This window comes from Adiantum capillus-veneris, chromosome 14, assembly GCF_014529385.1.
Source record: "Adiantum capillus-veneris isolate H3 chromosome 14, ASM1452938v2, whole genome shotgun sequence".
In the NCBI taxonomy this organism is placed as follows: Eukaryota; Viridiplantae; Streptophyta; class Polypodiopsida; order Polypodiales; family Pteridaceae; genus Adiantum; species Adiantum capillus-veneris.
The window spans coordinates 82,476,231-82,497,175 of NC_140944.1; the positions used below are offsets into that span (position 1 = coordinate 82,476,231).

Here is a 20,945-nt window from a genome sequence, read left to right on the forward strand (position 1 = left end):
GGATGACTTTCTCACATATTTCATCGGTTTTTCTTTCATTTACCATGGTTTGCAGCTAGCTAGTCTCGATTTCCAATAAGCTCAAGACTAAGCTGAGGCAATCCTTTCCCAAACATTGATACCAGTTTAATTCAACCTAACAATTTTATTGCTTTCTTATTGTTTTTGAAAGCCGTCGTGACCCTTTCACTTGTTACACAAGTACTCAAATCAAGAGCTTGAAGATAAAAAAAGTTCACCATTTCAAAGACAAGGACCATTGAAACCATAGTTGAGAGGGTGTGCCCAACTGCGTCGCCTTGCCTCCCCCATCGCAAGTCGCCACCTGCTTGCGAGCGAGCTGCACCTCGCATCTCATGAGATTCTAATCGTATCTGCTTTGATTCCTCGTAATTTTAGATTTAATGTGTTTTGTCTGGCTTCTACTACTACTACTGGCTCGTCTTCTCCTTTATTCATTTGTTGCAAGATTCTTTCAAATCTTATCTTTGGAACTCATCCTCCTGGACATTCACCCCCTAAAAAAGGATGCAAGGTTTGAACACCTTGAGATCCATCCGCCAAGGGGCGCCAAAGCTCCTCTGTGACCGCCTCTTTACCTATTCTCTGGCAGCTAGCGGCTCTTGTAATTGGCAGCCCTAACGTTTTCAGCGATTGACAGGTCAATGCTCATGCAATTGGCGGCATCTTTACTGATTCTCAGTGATAAAAGAGTAAAAGTGATTGGGCCCCTACTCTTTTTTTGCACTTTTCTCATAAACCACTACTCACTTCTTCACAAGGCTTGTTGAAGTTTTCTTCCAAGGTCGTCGTCACTGACTAGAGAATCTGCATGGAACCTTCAACTAGGAGAAGACCGCGGTCTGAGCAGCAGACTCCTCTTTCAGGTCTCTCTCTCTCTCTCTCTCTCACACACACACACACACACACACACACACACACACACACACACACAGAGTTGGAGAATGCGGCTAATTTGAAGTTGATTGGCCAGAATGCTTAGAGAGAGAGAGAGAGAGAGAGAGAGAGAGAGAGAGAGAGAGAGAATGGAGATTGAGAGTAACAATTCTGAGATAAACGCCTACGAGGAGATCCACAGTGCTACTCCCGACCGAAATACCGGCGGAGGAGTTAGTGGCTCCACCATTACATCGAGCCAGGCACATAAGCAGAAAATGTTCAAGGATTTTGAGTGCAAGCTTAAGCAGGTGAAATGGAGCGCCCTCCTCACTGCTTGTTTTTTCAGTGCCAATCGTTTTCTGGGTTTCTGTGCCCTCACATGGGCTTCGGCAGTTATTTTAGGGGCATTGCTAGCTGACCTGAGCCGTGACGATTTTTACTCTGTCACATTCCTATTGTTGTTAATTGCGTTGCGCCTGTTTATTGGTATTTGTTTTGGGCATTTTATTGCTCGCAAGCTCGTGCGAGGCTTCCATGACCCAACTTTTACTGTCTATCAACATCACAATGTTCCTTTTTCTGCTAAGAAGCACACTGACATTCTTTTTGCCATCTTTAGAATGCTTGATCAGGCAATCCAGGTGGCTATTACAGTTTTTGATGCCATATTTGCTGGCCAGCGCTTCCACGCGGTGCTAATGCGCCAAAAGCATTCACATCAAGAATTTGATGTGATTGATTCCAGCTTGCTCATATTTTATGGGATTGCTTCGCTAGATGGCCTAATTGCCTTCCTTGCCGTAGTGCATTGTAAAATACTTATCCTCCTCTATGTCCAGTCATACGGCTTAAGGGACTATTATGATGAGATGGTGTGTAGATATATGAACTTGTTCTGGACAGGAATGGGGAATGGAATGCTCATTGCTAGCGACTATGACATTTTGGCATTCGTGTTTCGCTCCCTGGCTCAACTGTACAGGCAGAATAACAAAGAATTAGTCATTCTGAAGCTTTATGAGGATCTAGCAGTGTATGCTTACTCTTTTCCTCAAGGGCAAGGTTTTGAAGCTGCTAGAGTAGCTCTGGTGTCAAATGATGCCTATGCCAGGGAGGCAGCTGTGAAAATGCTTTGCTCGTGGTTAGATATGGATACTTCTCAAGAGATAATAAGGCATCAAAAGAATCTTTTGTCTGCCCTTGCACAAGTTTTGCAGGATAACATACAAGGGACAGGGCATGAAGCGGCATTGTGCTTTGAGAAATTAGGGAAGAGGGATGCATCGAGGACGCTTGGTGTGAAAAGTGTGAAATCAGGAGAGAAGCTTGCACACATTCTTATAGACTTGGTGTGCATTAATGTATTCGAACGGGAGGAAGAAAAGGAGTCAAAAGTATATATCAGGGCATTGATACCTTTGATGCCTTTGGTCATGGAGAGAATCAGCAACAACGCAGAATCTGCCTGCTGCAATCCTGAAAAGTTGGTCAGTTTGAGGCAGGCGCTGAGAAAAATTTGGGAAAGGGGATCGGATCAAAATAAGCACATCGAGAAGGGGACATTGGCAATAGCTGCGTATGCATTTCGGATTATCTACAGCTCACAGTTCTCAGTCAGAGAGATTGACAGCCTATTGAGAGCTGTGCCCAACAGGGAAGGCCAGGAGCTTTTACTGCCAGAAGAGCAGGTCTATCTGAACTCGTTGCTCAGATCCCCAGAGCGTGGCTTCAGCATGGAGTGGAGCAACAGAGTTGTGACACTTGGGGCCCCCAAGTGGCCTACCATCCCTTGGATGGCTCGTCGCAACAGTTTTTTTGTTCTTGCCTCCTTAACAGTTGCTTCTGCTTTGGGCCCCTTCTTCCACTTTGTCAACTTCTTGGTCTTTAGACTATCCATGGCTGCTGCTTTAGCTCTCTTGTCATGCATTCATTTCACTTTCAGATTTCTCATCCCTATCATATGTAGCCAGTAACTATTGCTTGAGGAACCCCATTCTTTGTTGGCAAGGCCTGAGTTGATTATTGCGTCACATGGGTGTACCATGGCAATAAATGTATAATGCTGCCTTGCCCAACTCTTATTAAGCCAGTGTTGTTCTTTTGGCTGTAGTTGCCAGGAAACTCTTGTTTGAAAAAAAGGAAATGTAATTTCAAAGGAATTTTATGAGAGTATGCAATTGCAGTGGTGCCTTCTAAGTTCTCTTATTTGGGATACAAAAATTGGATTCACTAATGAAGTATCAATACAGTGCTCTCTCTCTCTCTCTCTCACACACACACACACACACACACACACACACACACACACACACACACACACACACACACACACACACAACATCTTACCCTTGAAGCAAGGGTGATTAATCAATCCCTTTTTCTTTGAGTAAAGATACGCATCATCATACGCATAAACGTACCCACCCATAAGACCAAATGGCATAACAATGAACATGTAATGGCCGCGCTCGGTCCTAAAGGCGGTCTTGTAGATGTCTCGCTTTGCGATTCTTACGTGGTCGCAACTACTCTTCAAATCAACTTTCGAAAACACGATAGCCCCATTGAGACGCTCCAAAATGTACTTGACGCGAGACATAGGAAATTTGTTCTTGACTGTCATCTCATTGAGGGCCCTGTAATCCACACATAACCGTGATGAGCCATCTTTCTTACGAACACAAAGAATTACATTGGGATGTATAAAACCCCTATCCAACAACTCACCTAGTTGGCGCTCTAGCTCCTCTTCATTACCCTTGTTCAAACGGTATGGAAACGTACTTACAGGTTGGGCTCCGTTCACTAGGTCGATGACATGATTCTCAGGTCGCTCGGGAGGGAGTGTCGGGGGAAGATCATTGTGGAGAAACAAGTGCTCAAACTTTTCAAACAACACACCATAACTGTTAGCAATACCCAAGTTTCTTGATGTGGGGTTGACATAGATCATAGATGACCGCTATTAGATTTACACCACTCTGCTGCTTCACACAGGTCTACTTCACATAGGTCTAGGGCACTTCCTTGTACGGCTAGTGTCTCCGGGTTGGCCACCCATAGCATAGGTTGTACCTTGTCCGGCCGCCCGAGTTTGGGGCCGGCCGTCCTCTTGAGTTGGGCGCCCACCTTGGGCACTCATATTTATGGGGCCAGGGGAGAGCACATTTCATTACATCTGATCATTGTATGGGTCTCCATGCTGTGGTAGTTAGGGAGGGTGATCGCCCCCTCTTCCACACACCAACGTTTTTGTGTCTCTCTCTCTCTCTCTCTCTAACAAACTGCTGATGCGTCGAAACCCTAATTCTGCTGAAACCCTAACCCTAAAATCAGAAACCCTGATTCTGCCCAAAACCCTAATTTTGCTGAAACCCTAATCCTAAAATAAAAAAACCTAATTCTGCTTAAACCCTAACCCGAAAATAAAAAAACCTAATTTTGCCCGAAACCTTAACCCTAAAATCAAAAACCCTAACCCTAACCCTAACCTTGATTTATTGACGTGGCGGGCTGACACGTGGCCTGCTCTACGGACACCAGCGCGATTTATGAAAAGCTGATAGCTTTTGGCATTGCTTTTTGGACCAGGAGCTTTTGAGTTTTGAAGGCTTTTCACTGTAATTGCTTTTTAGGCCAAGGGCCTTTAAATATGAGGTTAGGGCTCATTCTCTGGTATGCTTCCTGGAGAAGGTGCAGAGTCTGGAGTACCGGCTTGTACTGTGTGGATGAAATATAAAGAAATACCGAAAGGGGCGCCAAGGTTTGGGGCCAATGCTCTCTGGGGTGGAATTCGGCCACTCCGTGTCGCGTGTTGTCTCTCTCTCTCTCAGTTCAGTTGTTATTTTGAAGTGCTTAAAGTTGTTCAGTCTGTTGGTTCTTTTCTATTGGCACGTGGTGCCCGCCTTGTGACAGTGGTACCAGAGCATTAGGGCGTGTGCTTTTCTGAAAGCATACTGGTCCTACAAAAGAGCAGACAGAGCTATTGGAATTTGTTCGAGGTATCTTCGTCCCCCAACCCGAACTTATTAGCCACTCCCACCCTTACTTCATCGCGCATTGGGCGCGCTCCCGTCTTCACCGCTCATGTCTTACAGGGCATAAGCCAATTAAGATGGCTTGCAAGAGAAGGATCCAGATTTGTTTCAAGTCACCGTTTTTCTCAGAAGCAGTGCCATGCAGATGTTGATGTCTACAGCTACCAAGCAGCATACTCCAAGTACTTGGCAAGCTTTCAAGATTTTTTTTTTTTGCCCGAAGTTATATGGTTTCTGACATCTTTCTTTGGAGTGCAACTTATGGCAGACTGGGGTATCCTGAAATGCTTGCCATGAAAACCCTAGCAGATTATAACTTGAAGTTTCTCGACATCTCCCAGTAGATGTCTCTTCACGAGCAGATGACCTTGGAGGTCCGGTGTGATTGTTATGTCTTGAGACTACCATCGCCGCCAGACGAACACTATCTGTCCAAGAGCTGATGGACCATGCTGTGGTTGTCTACGACCTTATGGAAGGAACCTAACCCTAATTTTTGATGCAGGTTTCAGGATGGAAAGTCAGTCGACTTTTCGAGCTCAACTGATGTCGAGATCGCTTTTTAAGTTTCAAATCTGTTTGAGAACTTGTTTGGTGATCCTGTTTGGAATTTCTTTGAAGTGGATGCTATCTGTTTTAAACCTGTCTTGGTGCTGATTTGAATTGTTTGACTCTGGTTTGATATGGGTTTCATTGATTGGTGATTTTACTCCCGGGTGGAGTAGTGAGAAATTATGTTTGAGAATGCTTGTTCATACTCATGACCGGACCCTTGTGTTTATTTGCTGGGGGAGTATTGAATGATTGAAAAGTGTTGTTTTTACTCATGGCCCGGACCTCGGACCCTTGTGGTTATTAGCGGGGGCAGTATTGAATGATTGAAAAGTGCTGTTTTTTTACTCATGGCCCGAACCCTTGTGGTTATTTACGAGGGGAGTATTGTTGTTGTTACTCATGGCCCGGACCTGGATGGTTATACGGGAGGAGTATTAAGAAGTCCGAGCAGTGGTTACTCTCAGTACCTCCAAACGACGCAGGCTGCGGTCTGGGAGGCGTTTGGTTGTAAAAGGCCTCTATACCTCATGGCTTGGACCTTTTTAGGTTATTTGCGGGAGGAGTAATGAGGGAGTCGTTGAACAACTCATGGCCCGGACCTGGATGGTTATTTGCGGGGAGAGTGTTCATCGGCGGCTTATGTTTTTATGTCTTGTAACATGCATATGTAAGCATTTGTGTTGCATTGTGGTGTGCCAACTACTGAAAATTCCTAATTGATTGAGATTGCTTGGGTATGTAATTCTAGTGCATCAAGTGTCACGAGGACGTGGCAAATGCTAACCTTAGTTGTTGGTTTCTTTACAATGATTTTTGTTTTATTTTTGAGACCCTCCTTTTGAAGTTGCAAATGGTCAGACTTTGTATGGCCAATGTGAACGGTAGTTTCACCCGCAGACGGGAAGTGGGTCGGCACTGGAATTCGTACAGTAAGAGGATGTCTATGCTCAGAGCAAGATCATACAGGTCCCCCCGTCGCACTTAGCAAGTTGGTGGATACTAGGAAGTGAACTCAATAAAGGCATAAAGTCAAGGTGGGATCACCAACAGAAAGTATCCGACAGTTGGGCCACTTTGCACTTTTGAATGCGGTCCCAATGAGGATAGATGGTCAGATGACCAGTGGGAGCCCAACGGAAGCATCTCCTAAAATTTAGGGAACTGCTATTTTGGGCCGTGAAATGTGTTCGCGTCATTACCTCCGGTATGACAAGGGAAACATTCTAGTACTCTGCTGCAAAGTCAATTGATGCACCTGTTGAGAGATTTTTAAACAGGAAGCCCAATGCGGGGAAATTGCATGTATGAGTGCCAAATGGCACTTTTTGGTCAATTTACCAAGTCTGGGAGAACAGAACTCGTAACTGACTTTTTGGAGCAGTTTTGGAGGCTGTTAACTATGATTTTCAGCCATTTCTTTGCATTTTTTGAGCTTCCCATGACTTTACCTTGGACCCAGAAGCTCATTTTCAGCATTGGAAGGCATCAGATGCGTGTTTACAGGGCTGTTTTGCTAGCGATACGCAGGTTTTGGCAGCCATGGAAATCTTCCCCTTTTTGCATCTATTTGTTCACAGACGCATTACAGGTCAAGGGCAGCAGAGGGGGCGCTCGATTTATGCTGGGGGGATGCTTCATTGAGAACCTGTCACAGGTTAAGAGGTATGAAGTGCTTCCTTTCCCTCTTATGTACAGTGCGGTGCCAGGAGTGATGCCTTGCACGCTATGCACTGCTCTCTCTCTCTCTCCCCTACGAGCAATATGTTATGCCCCACTAGTGGGCTTTTCATTTGACCAATGTACAGTTATGTGGGTTCATGCACGATTGCCGAGGCAAGAGCCTCTTGCACAGGTACTGGATTAGCTAGCGGCTAATCCCCCGCAGGTACAAGTGAATTCGGAGAGTTTTACATCAGAAATCTCGTCCGATTCAAAGGGCAAGTAGCCCTATAGGTGCGGGAGCTCGAGGTCTTGCTACAGATGTGACCGGCACGCGAAACGGAGCCCAAAACAGGGAATTACAGCCTACTGTGTATTTTTGCAGGTTTAGGGTTTCAGCCCTAAACGGACCCTAATACCCCCAGGAGGTTCGGGGACGCGAGGGGACCGCTGTACAGGTGAACTGGCGCATTTTCGGGGCAGAAAACAGAGAATTCAGCGTGCTGCAGATTCTTGCCAGGTTTTGCAAAGTGTCCATATGCGTCGGGAAAGTCACCTATTGCGTGGGGATACTGACTGTGAAGCGTCCTAGTATAGTTATGTTGCCGAAATCGGCCTAGAACAGGTGTTTCTTAGCCTAGATTGTGCGGGGCAGCTTGTAGGAGATCACAGGTTTTATTCCCTCTGTTAAAGAATAAAGAAATACCGAAAGGGGCGCCAATTTTGGAGCCTACAGGTTGTCGGCATCTGCTCGGAGCATTCTAGCTTCCGAGCCGTGTGTGTGTGTGAATTCCCGTCGTAGGCTTCCTTTGCAAAGTGCTCTGTGTGTGTGTCTAAAGTAAAGAATTTCGGGTGAAAGCCAACGCCTACCGCCCCACCGCGGGTCGGTTTCATCAAGACACCCGTGGAAGATCAGTACAGTCTGGGCGTGATGGCTAATTTTACTACGCCGGAATATCAAGAGTTCCGATCTCGACGTAAGGAGAAGCTAACTCCTTGATCAAAAGAGCCGAAAGGAGAAGCTAACTCCTTGATCAAAAGAGCAGAAAGGAGAAGCTAACTCCTTAATAAAAAGAGCAAACTGATTGTCCCTCAAATGTCACTCGGAATGACCCTCGGAAATTTTTGAGCTAACTTGAGTTGTTTTGCAGATATGCTCTAATCGCGGACGATTACTTTCTTTCAAGAAGGGGAGATTTAACAAACTGCCGACGTGGCGAAACCCTAATTTTGCTGAAACCCTAACCCTCAAATCAAAAACCCTAATTCTGCCCAAAACCCTATTTCTGTTGAAACCCTAACCCTAAAATTAGAAACCCTAATTTTGCCCAAAACCCTAAATCTATAGAAACCCTAACCATAAATGAGAAACCCTAATTCTGCCCAAAACCCTAATTTTGTTGAAACCCTAACCCTAAAATCAAAAACCCTAATTCTGCCCGAAACCTTAACCCTAAACTCAGAAATCCTAACCCTAACCCTAACCTTGATATGCTGACGTGGTTGACTGACACGTGGCTTGCTGTACGGACACCAACGCGATTTACGAAAAGCTGGCAGCTTTTGGCATTGCTTTTTGGACGAGGAGCTTTTGAGTTTTGATGGCTTTTCGCTGTAATTGCTTTTTAGGCGAAGGGCCTTTAAATATGAGGTTAGGGCTCATTCTCTGGCATGCTTCCTGGAGAAGGTGTAGAGTTTGGAGTACCGGCTTGTACTGTGTTGATGCAATATAAAGAAATACCGAAAGGGGGTGGAATTCCGCCACTCCGTGTCGCGTGTTGTCTCTCTCTCTCTCTCTCAGTTCAGTTGTTATTTGAAGTGCTTAAAGTTGTTCAGTCTGTTCTTTTCTATTGGCACGTGGTGCCCGCCTTGTGACACTCTCTCTCTCTCTCTCTCTCTCTCTCTCTCTCTCTCTCTCTCTCTCTCTCTCCTCTCCAACGCTTTTGCACACGCGCACTCTCACATGGTATCGATCGCCAGTTGAGTCCAAGGCGCATCATCCGCATCAGGTTTTTCTCCCAAGGGCTGGATCAGCCAGCGTTTTCTTCAGATCTGCCAAGGTTTTGCAAAAACCACCCACACGATGGAATATGGAGTTTTCTGTCGGGGAAGGCCCCATCTCCACTTGCGTTTTCGTCTCCACACATGGCACTCATCAGTTCTGGCTGCCAGCGCTACCTTTTTGGGCTCTTTCCTCGCCGGAAAAACCCTCTCTCCACCTGCATTTTTCAGCCAGATTTGCGTTTTTGGGCAACTCAGCATTTTCAGGGCTGATTCAGCAGTGTTTTCAGCAGAGGGGGGCAGCACTAGCCTTGGCCCTCTACAGATCTTGCCCTCCTACCCGTTTTTGCATCTGGTGCACTGCCGACGAGAATCCTCTTCATTTGCTACAGATTTCAGCGATTCATACCTGCTATTTTTTCTCTGTTTTCAGCCCTCCGACGGCTGTGCACACAAAGATAAACCCTCCCCACACCCTCTGCACTGCTCTGGACCATGCTGGGAGCACACGAGCATGCATTTTCATCACCTCGCAGTTGCATTTTTGGGTGGACAGTAGCCACATGGCTTGTGTTTTTCACAGAGGATGAAGTTACCTCCTGCTAGGGTACCATCCGATGGTGGTCCATGCAATCTCTCAGCGACTGCTTCAGTACACGATATCTTCGACATTGGCTTACGATCCTTGGAGATCCATTCATTCCAGCCATCATTCGGCGGTTGTGCACTCTAGAGGGGGTGGTGGCTTGTGGTTTACTATGGACACACCCATGCACCCATTAGAGGAGTTCACACGAGATATGGCCATGCTCATGGCATATGGGATTTCGACATTCTCAGAGAAGGCACCACCATCTTGGGTGGACAGACACTTACCACTTGACCTCGACATGTCAGATCGCTTGCTTACACAGGAGCATCTACATGGGCTTAGGGAGGGGATCTTGGATCTCTTCTTGGACAGGTTCATTGCTTGGATCTACAGACTGGAGTGGGACTTCAATGCTTTGGACTCTCTTGGAGAGTTTACCTGCGAGATGCGGGAGATCAGGTATCCTGCGACTACATTCGGAGTCACCCGGAGCTTGGCTTCGATGGTAGTGCAGTTGCTCTTCTACACTCTTGATCATTTAGATTGCTACCTTCAGAGTTGCTTACACTCACCCTCGGTAACCTTACAACAGACTTATCCCCGACCTGGGCAGTAGGCCACTCCTAGCTCATTCACATTGAGAGCTACACCAAGATGCGGCTTGGTGGCGTTGACGCCGATTCTATTTTGGTTGACATCGGAGGATTGGAGGCAGGGGAGACATCATACAGGCAAGACAGTGCAGACAGATTGGTCTGGCCTTTCCTCTTATCAGAGATTATTAACAGCACAGATCGCTCAGTCTGGCTTTCCTACTTCTATAGGATGATCATGGTGCAGACAGCTTGGTCTGACCACACCTCTTCTAAGAGGCCGTTCATAACACAGACTGTTGAGTCTGGCTTTCCCCTCATCTTGGATTACTCTACCTATTGACAGGACGCCATCCGGTGGTGGTTCGTGCGGTCTCTCGGTGACTGCTGCAGCTTACAGTAGCTTCTATAGTGTAGACTGTCTAGTCTGGCTTTCCTTGTTTCAGAGGACATTTACAGCGCAGATTACTATATCTGACTTTCCTTGAGTTTTACACAGCTTAGCCACCTCGCCGCACTCGGTTACAGCTTCATGCATTGAAAGGCTTCCGTGCATACTGATGACGGTTCTTGGACTTCCCCATTTTCTCTAGACGGCTTGACTACAGACACCACCGATCCTATTGGGCAGGACACTTGTAGGCCTATTGGCACTTCTTTTACGACAAGGAGTTGTTCACACATTTACTTCGGGTCCGTCACGCAGTATCTTCACCTTGTTCGGCGTAGTACATCAGTTTGCTACACTGCTCGTGACGGCACTCCACCATGGAGATCTCCCATGTGAGTGCGCGTGTCACGAGGACGTGGCAATTGCTAACTTGAGTTGTTGGTTTCTTTCCGATGATTTTTGTTTAATTTTTGGGACCCTCCTTTTGAAGTTGCAAAATGATCGGACATTGCGTGGCCAGTGTGAAACGGCCGACGGCTGAGAGTTTCACTCGTAGTCGGGAAGGGGAGGTCACCACGAGTTGGTCGGGCTAATCGGCATTGGAATCCGAGTAGTACAAGGCATAGTTACCAGGAACGGGAAACCGGAACGGGAAAGGGGAACGAGAATGCGGAACAAAATGCCATTCCCTGTTATGGGTACTCACGTTTGAAACACGAAACGGGGATTCAGAACGGGAACTTGGAATGGGAACGGGGAACGGATACCTGAAAACGGCCATTCCCTGTTACTATGGTACAAGGGTGTCTAGGCTCAATTCAAAGTCATTTAGGTCCCTCGCGACATTTATAAGTTGGTGGGTACTAGAGAATTAACTCAAAAGAGGCAAACTGCACACATGGCGGCTCTTGATGCAATTGCCAGAAGCATCAACAAGAGGGGGCGCCCATTTCAAGAGGGCTGATTTCAGCCCATTAAGTCCTACAGTGTGTGTGAGTAGTGGGTGCAGGTGCTCACAGCATTAATGGAAAGCTTGCCTTCTCCCTTGCTCTATGTAGCGCAATGATTTTCTCTCGTGCATCTCTTTCTTTCTCCCCTTTGCACATATGGTAATGCCCCACTAGTTGGGCTTCTTAGATGACCATTTACAGTATGGGGGTTTAATGCGCGTTTGCCAAGGCAAGAGCCTTTTGTACAGGAACCGGATTAGCTAATTGCTAATCCCCTTCAGGTACGCACAGTTCCATCCCTAAGAAATGCGAAAACGGAGAGTTTTCTTGCGTGAAAACTCGTCCGATTTGAAAGGGAACTGTCCCATTGTGTGCGGGAGCACTTGAGACACGTGTAGGCGTGCTCGCTCCGCTCGAAACGGTCCAAAACAGAGAATTACAGCCTGCTGTGTTTTTTCTGCAGGTTTAGGGTTTTGCACCTAAACTGCAGGGAATCGCCAAGGGAACCTCGGAAAGGCCTTGGGATGCATGTACAGGGCAGTAGGCACCTAAAAGTGGCAAAACAGAAAATTACAGCACACTGAAATCGACCTGCAGCTCATTGGAAAGCTTCCATACCGCAAGGGAAAGTGTCCTTGACTTGTACTTTTGACCTATAGGGATATTTGCACCGTTATGTTGGCGAAATTGGGTCAAAAACCTGCAATTACAGCCATGGACAGGTTTGGACAGCTTGTTGAGGGCTAGTTGCAAGGGTTCAAATTGTTTATTTGTTAGGGGAGCCTCGGGAAAGCATTGGGTGCTTGTCCATTTTGAAGAGATTTCTCGCGAGGATGTCATCTAATTCAAGGGGCAAGTGACCCTACAGGTGCGAGAGCTCGAGGGCTACGTAGAAAAGTGATCTGCACACGGATCAGAGCGTAAAACAGAGAATTCAGCGAGCTGCAATTTCTTGCCAGGTTTTGCAAAGAGCTCTAAAGTGCGTGGAAAGTCTATGTTTGCTTGGGATTTTGTCTGTGGAGACTTCTACTATGGTTATGTTGCTGAAATCGGGTTGGAGTAGAGGAATTTCAGCCCGATAAAAGTGGGACATCTTGTGGAAGTTTACAGGTTTTTCTCAAGTATAATAAGAATAAAGAAATACCGAAAGGGGCGCCAGTCTTTGGGGCCAACAAGGTGTCGTTATCTGCTTGGTAGCGTTCTAGCTGCCAGGCCGTGATTTGTCTTGAAGTGTTGAATTCTAGTCACAGGCTTATTCATGAAGTTCCTTTGTGTCGTAAAGTTAAAGTAAAGAATTTCAGGTGAAAGCCAAAGCCTACCACCCCATGGGCCAATTTCAAGGTTCGTTGTCGGGATATCAATCACTTTTTCCTCAAAGAGTGAGCCTCGGTTGTTTTGGGTAAAGACACAGAGCACAGGAACTTGGAACCACACTATGGTTGACATGACAGATGACACCAGGGAAGAGGGTTCCTCTTCACAGAACAGATAGGAAATTCCGCATGTTCGCCCTGCCAAAAAGTGGTCAAATTAGGATTGATTTTCTGCTGCGTTTTTAGGGTTTGCAAGTATGAACCAAGATGGGATAGGGAGAGGTCTCACGGTGGTAGATTGGCCACTAGATCTCGTGTGGGAGTGATGTGGGTCTGCCAGGTGACATGCTGCTCGCGGATTCTCTGAGGCGATTGCTTGGATTCTATGACGCATTGGTAAATCATTGGGTAAGATGTAGCGTTCAAAGTTTCCAAAGGGTGGTTCAGTTAGGGCCACATGCAGGTTGCGGCCTATGCAAACTCCGTCCTTGGGCAATTACCTGTACTTCGTGACTTTCATTGATGATTACTCCAGGCATGCATGGGTATATCCGCTTAAAGCTAAGTCCGAAGTGTTTTTGTGCTTCAATCAATTTCTGGCTATGGCTGAAAATGTCTCAAAATTTACTATGGTCACCCTTTGTTCCAATCGAGGGAGGGAGTATATGTCTCATGAATTTAAGGCTAGTCGTGGGATAAATGTACAGTGCCTTGTACGCCTTAGCAAATTGGTGTTGATGAGAGGAAAAACAAGTCACTTACGGAAATGTCACGATGTATGGTCATGAGTCAAGCTTTGCCGCATTCATTTTGGCTCGAGGCCATCATGTATGCCACTTATGTACTAAACAGGTGTCCTACGAAGCTTTGCAGCCTATGACTCTATATGAAGCATGGCATGATAGAAAGCCTTCTATTGATCACATGCGTATTTTTGACTGTTTGGCATATGCTTTGGTGCCACAAACGCAGCGCAGAAAATTGGATGATATGGTTGTCAAATTCATTTTTGTTGGTTATAGTGCTGAAAGCAAAGGTTACAGGTTGTATCATCCACAAACAAAGCGGTCTCACGGGATGTTGTGTTTGTGGAAGATTCTGATCAACCCTTGCTGTCTTGTACTAGAGACAGTATTGTAAGCTCACAGGACATTTACGACACTCTATTGCCTCTTTTTAGTGGTGGAAGTTCGAATGTAAATTCCAATGAGGCAAATGTACAACCTATGGGGGTTTCTGAAAATGTTACAGATCAGCCTATTACTGATGCAATGTACATGATGTACTTGATGAGGAAAGAGCTGAGAATGAGCAGGCTAGAGGTATGCCTAAATGGTTGGTGCATACTTTGCGTGATAGTAAATTGGATGCACCTTTGTCTAGTCGTACTCGTTCAGGTTCTTGCCATGCATCTTATGCATCAGATTGTTATGCTTTGGCTGTGTCTAGCTTACATGATGTTGAGGAACCTCTATCTTTTGATGAAGCACATAATTCAAAAAATTGGATGGCTGCCATGCAATCAAAATATGATGCACTTATAGAAAATGACACATGGTCTTAATGTGAATTGCCTCCTGGCAAAAAGGCCATTGGTACGAAGTGGTTTTACAAGTTGAAATGCAAGCCAGATGGTGAAATTGATCGCTATAAGGCTCGACTTGTTGTGTCACGTGACACATCCCAACCCTATGTGTCCGTGGACAAGCTACAGCATAACAGGGTTCAGTCAATCCAGTCAGTATAGATTAGCAATGATTTGGCACTTTTGTGAGTCTATTCGTAGACCGTGCATGCCCAGTCACTTAGCATAGATGCATATCCTCTGGTTGCACACAACATGATCATAAGAATCCATTGGAATCAGTTAGGGGAATTTTCCAGTGCATTTAGCCTATTTTCCCTATTTTTGGTAATTTTCACTTATTATTTTTAAGCGACTTTCCAACAAAAGTAGGTAGGGCAATTTTGCTAAGTTAATATATAAGCAAACCCAAGTTAGCACTAAATGGCAGAAGAGGCAGCAGGAGCTCCCCGCTCAAAAGGCGTCTTCTCAGCAAAACCCATCAAGAACCATCATCTCCCTTGGCGTTTTTGGTTTTCCCAGCCTCGCCTACACTCAGACTTGGCGTTTTCCCATTGCAGTCATCGCCAGCAATCCCCCATTGGCCTAGCGTTTTGCTAGCGTTTCCAGGAGCAGATCAGCATATCCCTTTCAGCCTCACATGCTGCAGATGTACCAGCGTTTTCATCAGGCACAGATCAGCGTTTTTACTAACGCTCAGCCATCAGATCAGCGTTTTCATTTTCAGCCACAAATGAGCAGAACAGCAGCGTTTTTCAGCATTTGACACAGTAGCAGATTCAGCCTAGATCCATTGCAGAAGACCCCCATTTTCAGCCCTCGAAAACGTAGCCAAAACAGTCATTTTCAGCCACCGAAACAGCCCCGAAATTCAGCAGATAGAAGACCACAGATTTCAGCCCTAAAGTCGTCGCCGTCACCACCGTCGTCGACATCGGCATAGTCCCAAGTGCATCAGTCCATTGCATACACATTGTACCACTTTGTGCAATCAAAAAGTAGACCACTCTCGCCGACGAGAGTGGGGCCTTCGGAGGAGGGTTTTACGTCTGTGGTGTCGTATCTCTCTTCTCTCTCTATCTCTCAGTCTCATACAGTTGCACGCACAGTGTCCATTCACTTTGTTGTGATCATAGCACTTTCCATTAAGAACGGAAGGCTCTCCCTTCCATAAGAACAAAAGGAACCTTGAGCACAGTTCGGAGCACTCATCTTGAGCAAAGCGCAAACAATCATTCTGCTGCACCTAACATGTTGCAAAGGGTTATGTACAATAAAAAGGCATAGATTATGAAGAGACTTTTGCTCCCACTTGTTGTATGACTATTGTGCGTTTTCTATGTGCATTGGCAGCTCATTTTGGTTGGGATGTACATCAATCAGACATTGTTACAGCTTTTTCGAATGGTGACATATTTTGAGGAAGTTTATGTAACGCAACCTCGCGGTTTTGTCAAGAAAGGACAAGAGGATAAAGTGTGCAGATGTAAGAAAGCTTTGTATGGGTTGAAGCAATCTCCTCGTGCTTGGTATGAGAAGGCCGATACTCATTTGGTCAAACGAGGATTTCGTAACAGTCCAACAGAAAGCACATTGTATGTATAGCGTGAGGGTGATTTTATTTCTCATTGTGGTTCTCTATGTATATGATTTGCTGATTACTGGACCAAATGAGAGACATATTGAGGCTAATTTGAATGCTACTTCCAAGATGAAAGATTTGGGGCTGTTGCATCATTATTTGGGTATACAGTTTAAGCAGTGTGATGGTGGTATTGCCTTGTGTCAGAAAAGTTACATAGAGACATTGCTATGTAAGTTTGGACTTGAGGAATGCAAACCTATTGCCACTCCCATGGAAACAGGTTTGAAATTGAGTCTTCATGATGCTGGTGATCCTGCCGATGTCACTCTTTACCAAACTGATGTTGATTGCCTCATTTATGTATGCAACACGAGGTTGGATATTCAGTTTGCAGTCTCACAGGTCAACAGATTCATGCATAGCTCAGGGTCTAAGTATTCGCAAGCTGTCAAGAGGATTTTTTGTCACTTGAGTGGCACTTTACATTTTGGATTGTTTTATTCGAGGGGGGGGATCATTGCCGCCAGATTTACACGCTTTTTCAGACTCAGAGTGGGCTGGTTGTTTTGACACACGAGTGTCCACAAGTGGTTTCTGTTTCATGCTTGGCAGATCATGCATATCATGGTTGAGCAAAAAACAACCTACTGTGGCCTCTTCCAATTGTGAGGCTGAGTACAGGGTTGTCTTCACAGCTACGGTTGAGTGTGTATGGCTGAGACGCCTTATGGTTGATTTGGGTGCTAGTTAGGACACTGCCAACACTATCTACACTGACAGTCAAAGCGCATTGGCAGTTGCGAGGAACCCAATTTTTCATGTTCGCACAAAGCACATTGAGGTGCATTACCACTATGTCAGGGAGAGGCTCTCAGTAGGAGAGATCAACTTGGCTTATGTGCCAACACAGGACAACCTTGTAGATCTTTTCACAAAGGCATTGTCTTGTCAGGTGCAGCGGAAGAGAATAAGGATTTTGCTCGGATTTAGTACTCCGGACACAAACACAAGGGATACTTTACTTCACTTGAAAGCACTGAACTGAGCTGAAAGAAAGAGAGACGACGAGGGAGAGAAAAGAGACGACACAAGGATGTTGGGTCCCAACCCTCAAGGGCCCCCTTGCTCTGTTGCCAGAGCAAGTACTTTCTTTATTCTTGCACAATGTTGCTACAATGACTAAATGTTGAGATGCTAATGCTAATGGGTACTGATACTACTGATGTTGGGTACTAGGTACTAAGGTACTGAAGGGGTACTGAGGTGACGATGACGATGGTGGTGTCGTCGTCAAGTTCAGGATTGCGATGACAATGACGAAGGTGTCACCGTCAAGATAGGAATCTGGGATGACGATGACGAAGGTGTCGTCGTCAAGATAGGGACTGCGATGACAATGACGATGTCGATGACGACGATGACGGCGTCAAGGATGAAAACTGAAAACGTTGGGCTGTCTGTTGAAAACTGAAAATGCTAGGCTGATCTGGGCCTTCTTCTTCTCGAGAAAACGCTAGGGCTCCTGTTGAGGTGCTGCCTGACTGCTGGGTGCCTGCCTCCTTGTGTCCTTGCTTCTTCTGCTTCTATTGAGTGCCCAATGGGTTTCTTTTATAGATCTTTAGCAATTTTCCCTACCTACTTTTCCAACAAACTTACAAAAAGAATTCCAAAAGTCACTTTCAATAAAATGACTTATAAGAGGTGGTTCATGCGGTAAAATGCCTGCATGATGACCTTCTTGTGCAAGAGAGGGTATGCAACTATGATCGGCCTGGACATGCACGTCTTGCTAGAGGCTCACAAAGGTGCCAAGCTCAGTCCTAAGCTAAGACTCATGCTAGACTATGGCAGAAGCGTGTCCACGTGGCGCCAGTGAAGTGCGCACACGACATCCCCCCCTGTTAAAAGTGAGGCACAACTGTCGAACTTCTATCTGTACTTCTGATGTTGTGGATGCATCACCAATGAAAATTCCTCCGAAACCAAGGATTGATGGTATTGCAAGTGCTATGGGTACTATTGGTGATGCAAACACCGTGTAAGGGTCACTGTGCAGCCTTACTACTATTGCCGAATATCAGCCTGGGCTCTATACCAGATAGTGCTGACTCTGCCTGCTGTAGCAAGAGCTGTTTCCGGAACACTGATTGTGGTGAAAACATTACCGATGCTGATGGATTGAGGTTTGGTTCCAGAGTCCTTTTCAAAGGTTCAATGACGAGGGAAATGGATGCACGCTACATGCGAATGAGAATGCAGAAGAGGTTAGGGATCCGGTCTCCAACTCTTATATCCACATACAAAGCTAGGAGATCTTGGTACTCAAGATCTGGGTTCTCGTGGATCCAATGTCGATCTTTCTTCAAAGACATGGCAATGAAGATGGAATTTGGTAAGTCCATGGTCGGGACTCAAAGATTCTTCAGAAAAAAAACTGAGAGAGGTTTCTTGGGTTCTTTGGTTCAACTTGGGTTCTTGAGGTTCTTGATGGTTCTTCCCTTGAGTTCGCGAAGCCGAAGCACGTACAGAGCTGTGATACCAATGTCAGGTGCAGCGGAAGAGAATAAGGATTTTGCTCGGATCTAGTACTCCGCACACAAACACAAGGGACACGTTACTTCACTTGAAAGCACTGGACTGAGCTGAAAGAAAGAGAGACGACGAGGGAGAGAAAAGAGACGACACAGGGATGTCGGGTCCCAACCCTCAAGGGCCCCCTTGCTCTGTTGCCAGAGCAAGTACTTTCTTTATACTTGCACAATGCTGCTACAATGACTAAATGTGAGATGCTGATGCTAATGGGTACTAACACTACTGATGCTGGGTACTAGGTACTAAGGTACTGAGGTTCTATGTCGAAGACGATGATGTCGATGACGGGTACTGCGGGTTCTATGTCGAAGACGGGGAGGTTGATGACGAGGTCTATGTCGAAAATGATGAAGTCGACGACGAGGTACTTGTTAAGTATGGAGCCTGATTTACCCTTGTAATTTTCTGTGGTAAAAGCGCACATTTGTAAGGCCCCCATTATGAGGAGAAGCCATCGTGCGTGAAGGAAAATCACTCACCGGAAACCAAAATTTTCACGGACAAGAATCAGGGGCAACTTTAAAGGCCTCGGGGGCGGAGGCCCCCGAGACTTTTTTTTCGCTGGAATATTCTTTTTCGCCGGAATATTATGGCCGAATTCAATGGCCGGTGGCCGAATTCAAAAGCGGACTTGTCTTCTCAAGGGCGGCCACACATGGGCGGATTGGAGGGTCCGATTTGGACTTATTCGCACAAGGGCGGCTACACATGGCTGTCTCTCATAAGAGAGGGCAGCCCTTTTGGCCTATAAAAGGAGGCCATTTCTACACATATTTCATAGTGTGAAGTTGATGCAACAAGGTGAGTGTGAGGTGGTGAGAGTGAAGCAAGGCGGGAGCTCCATTAAGGGTATAATCCCTTTGTAAACTACTTTTTGTTTTGAAGTACTAAAGCCATTGAGTGGCTGCTTTTCCGTGGACGTAGCCCACATTGGGTGCACCACGTATATCGTGTGTACTCTCTCTCTCTCTCTCTACTCTATAATCTCGTGTATATAAATCTATCTCTCTCCATTAAGTAATTTACTCAATTATCTATTTAGCTACGTCTTATTTCCTAACAGTACTAAGGGTCTTTGTCGATGGCGATGAAGTCGACAACGGTACTGTGTCGAAGACGGTGAAGTCGACGACGGTTCTGTGTCGTGGTGTTAAATTGGCTTTATCTAACAGAAAAATAATTCTAAATGAATTATTGGATTTATAAGTGAGAGGGTTTTCTCCCTTGGAACAACAGGAAAAATAATTCTAAATGAATTATTGGAATTTTAAGTGAGGGTTTTTCTCACTGGAGACATCCGAGTACAGAGTATTCCTGGTGCGTCATTCAAAGTAATGACGGGAGCACTGTGAACGGGAATATCTGTAAGGCCACCAAGAACGGGTACTTCTGATGCGTCACATCGGATGGGTGACAGGGAGCATCGGGAACAAGTATCCGACCATCCGGGAACGGTCATCTCTGATGCGTCATAGGATGGGTGACATAGACAATCGTGAAGGGGATTGTATCGTAAGTTCGGTAGGAAAGGACTAGGTGATGGGTATTCTTGATGCGTCACAAGGTGGGTGATGGGTGCATCGGAAAGGGGATATCCATAGTCGAGAGGAAATCCGAACTAGAAAAGAGGAATACGCGTAAAGACGCAAGCACAAGAATAAAGATGAGTTCTGAGAAGCTTTCTTAAAAAGCGGAATATTTTAACGAGTTTTCCGGGAAGAGCAGACGCTTTCTCGCGAGGAATCTATGTTTGCATTGCATTCGTGCATGTGGTTGCATCCAGGGACGCCTAGGAAGTGTTGTGAAAAGCATTGTTTTAAACTTATAAGGTTTTATTGAGTTTTTGGGCAGGTTTAGACCAATTTTAAATATGCCGGCCGTCCACTTAATAAGTGGGCAGCCACTTAGAAAAACCAGCCAGCGAATTCTCTCTCCGTATTTCAGGTAGAACAGGAAAAAAAAAAAAAAAACCTGGCCGCGATCTCTATGCGAGCAGCTATTCATGCCGTGGCCAAGGAGCTATAAAAGCACCACATGCCCTCAGAGAAAGGGGGTTACCAACGCCAGCAAGAGAAGACTCTGCCGCTAGAAGACGCGAGAGATCGCAAGACTACGAAGCACGGAAGTCGCTTTTCCCACGCAAGAGCGACAGGTATCTATTGTGGATTGGCCATACGAATTGTTGTCGCGTG

The 20,945-nt window shown here is 45.9% G+C and overlaps 1 protein-coding gene across 2 annotated transcripts in view; it reads left to right on the plus strand.

Moving 5' to 3' along the window:
• The first annotated feature begins 766 nt into the window (after window positions 1-766).
• The window catches only part of LOC147442671 (uncharacterized), a 41,798-nt gene continuing 21,619 nt past the window's right edge, over window positions 767-20,945 (plus strand). Inside the window, exons 1-2 of one of the 2 annotated variants that reach the window (XM_086529695.1) lie at window positions 767-887; window positions 1,804-3,094. In XM_086529695.1, the coding sequence (XP_086385821.1) occupies window positions 833-887; window positions 1,804-2,873 (1,125 nt within the window). In that variant the 5' untranslated portion in view covers window positions 767-832 and the 3' untranslated portion in view covers window positions 2,874-3,094. Of the gene's footprint in view, window positions 888-1,803; window positions 3,095-20,945 lie in introns of those variants that run through there. The other variant, XR_015190295.1, reaches the window with a different exon arrangement.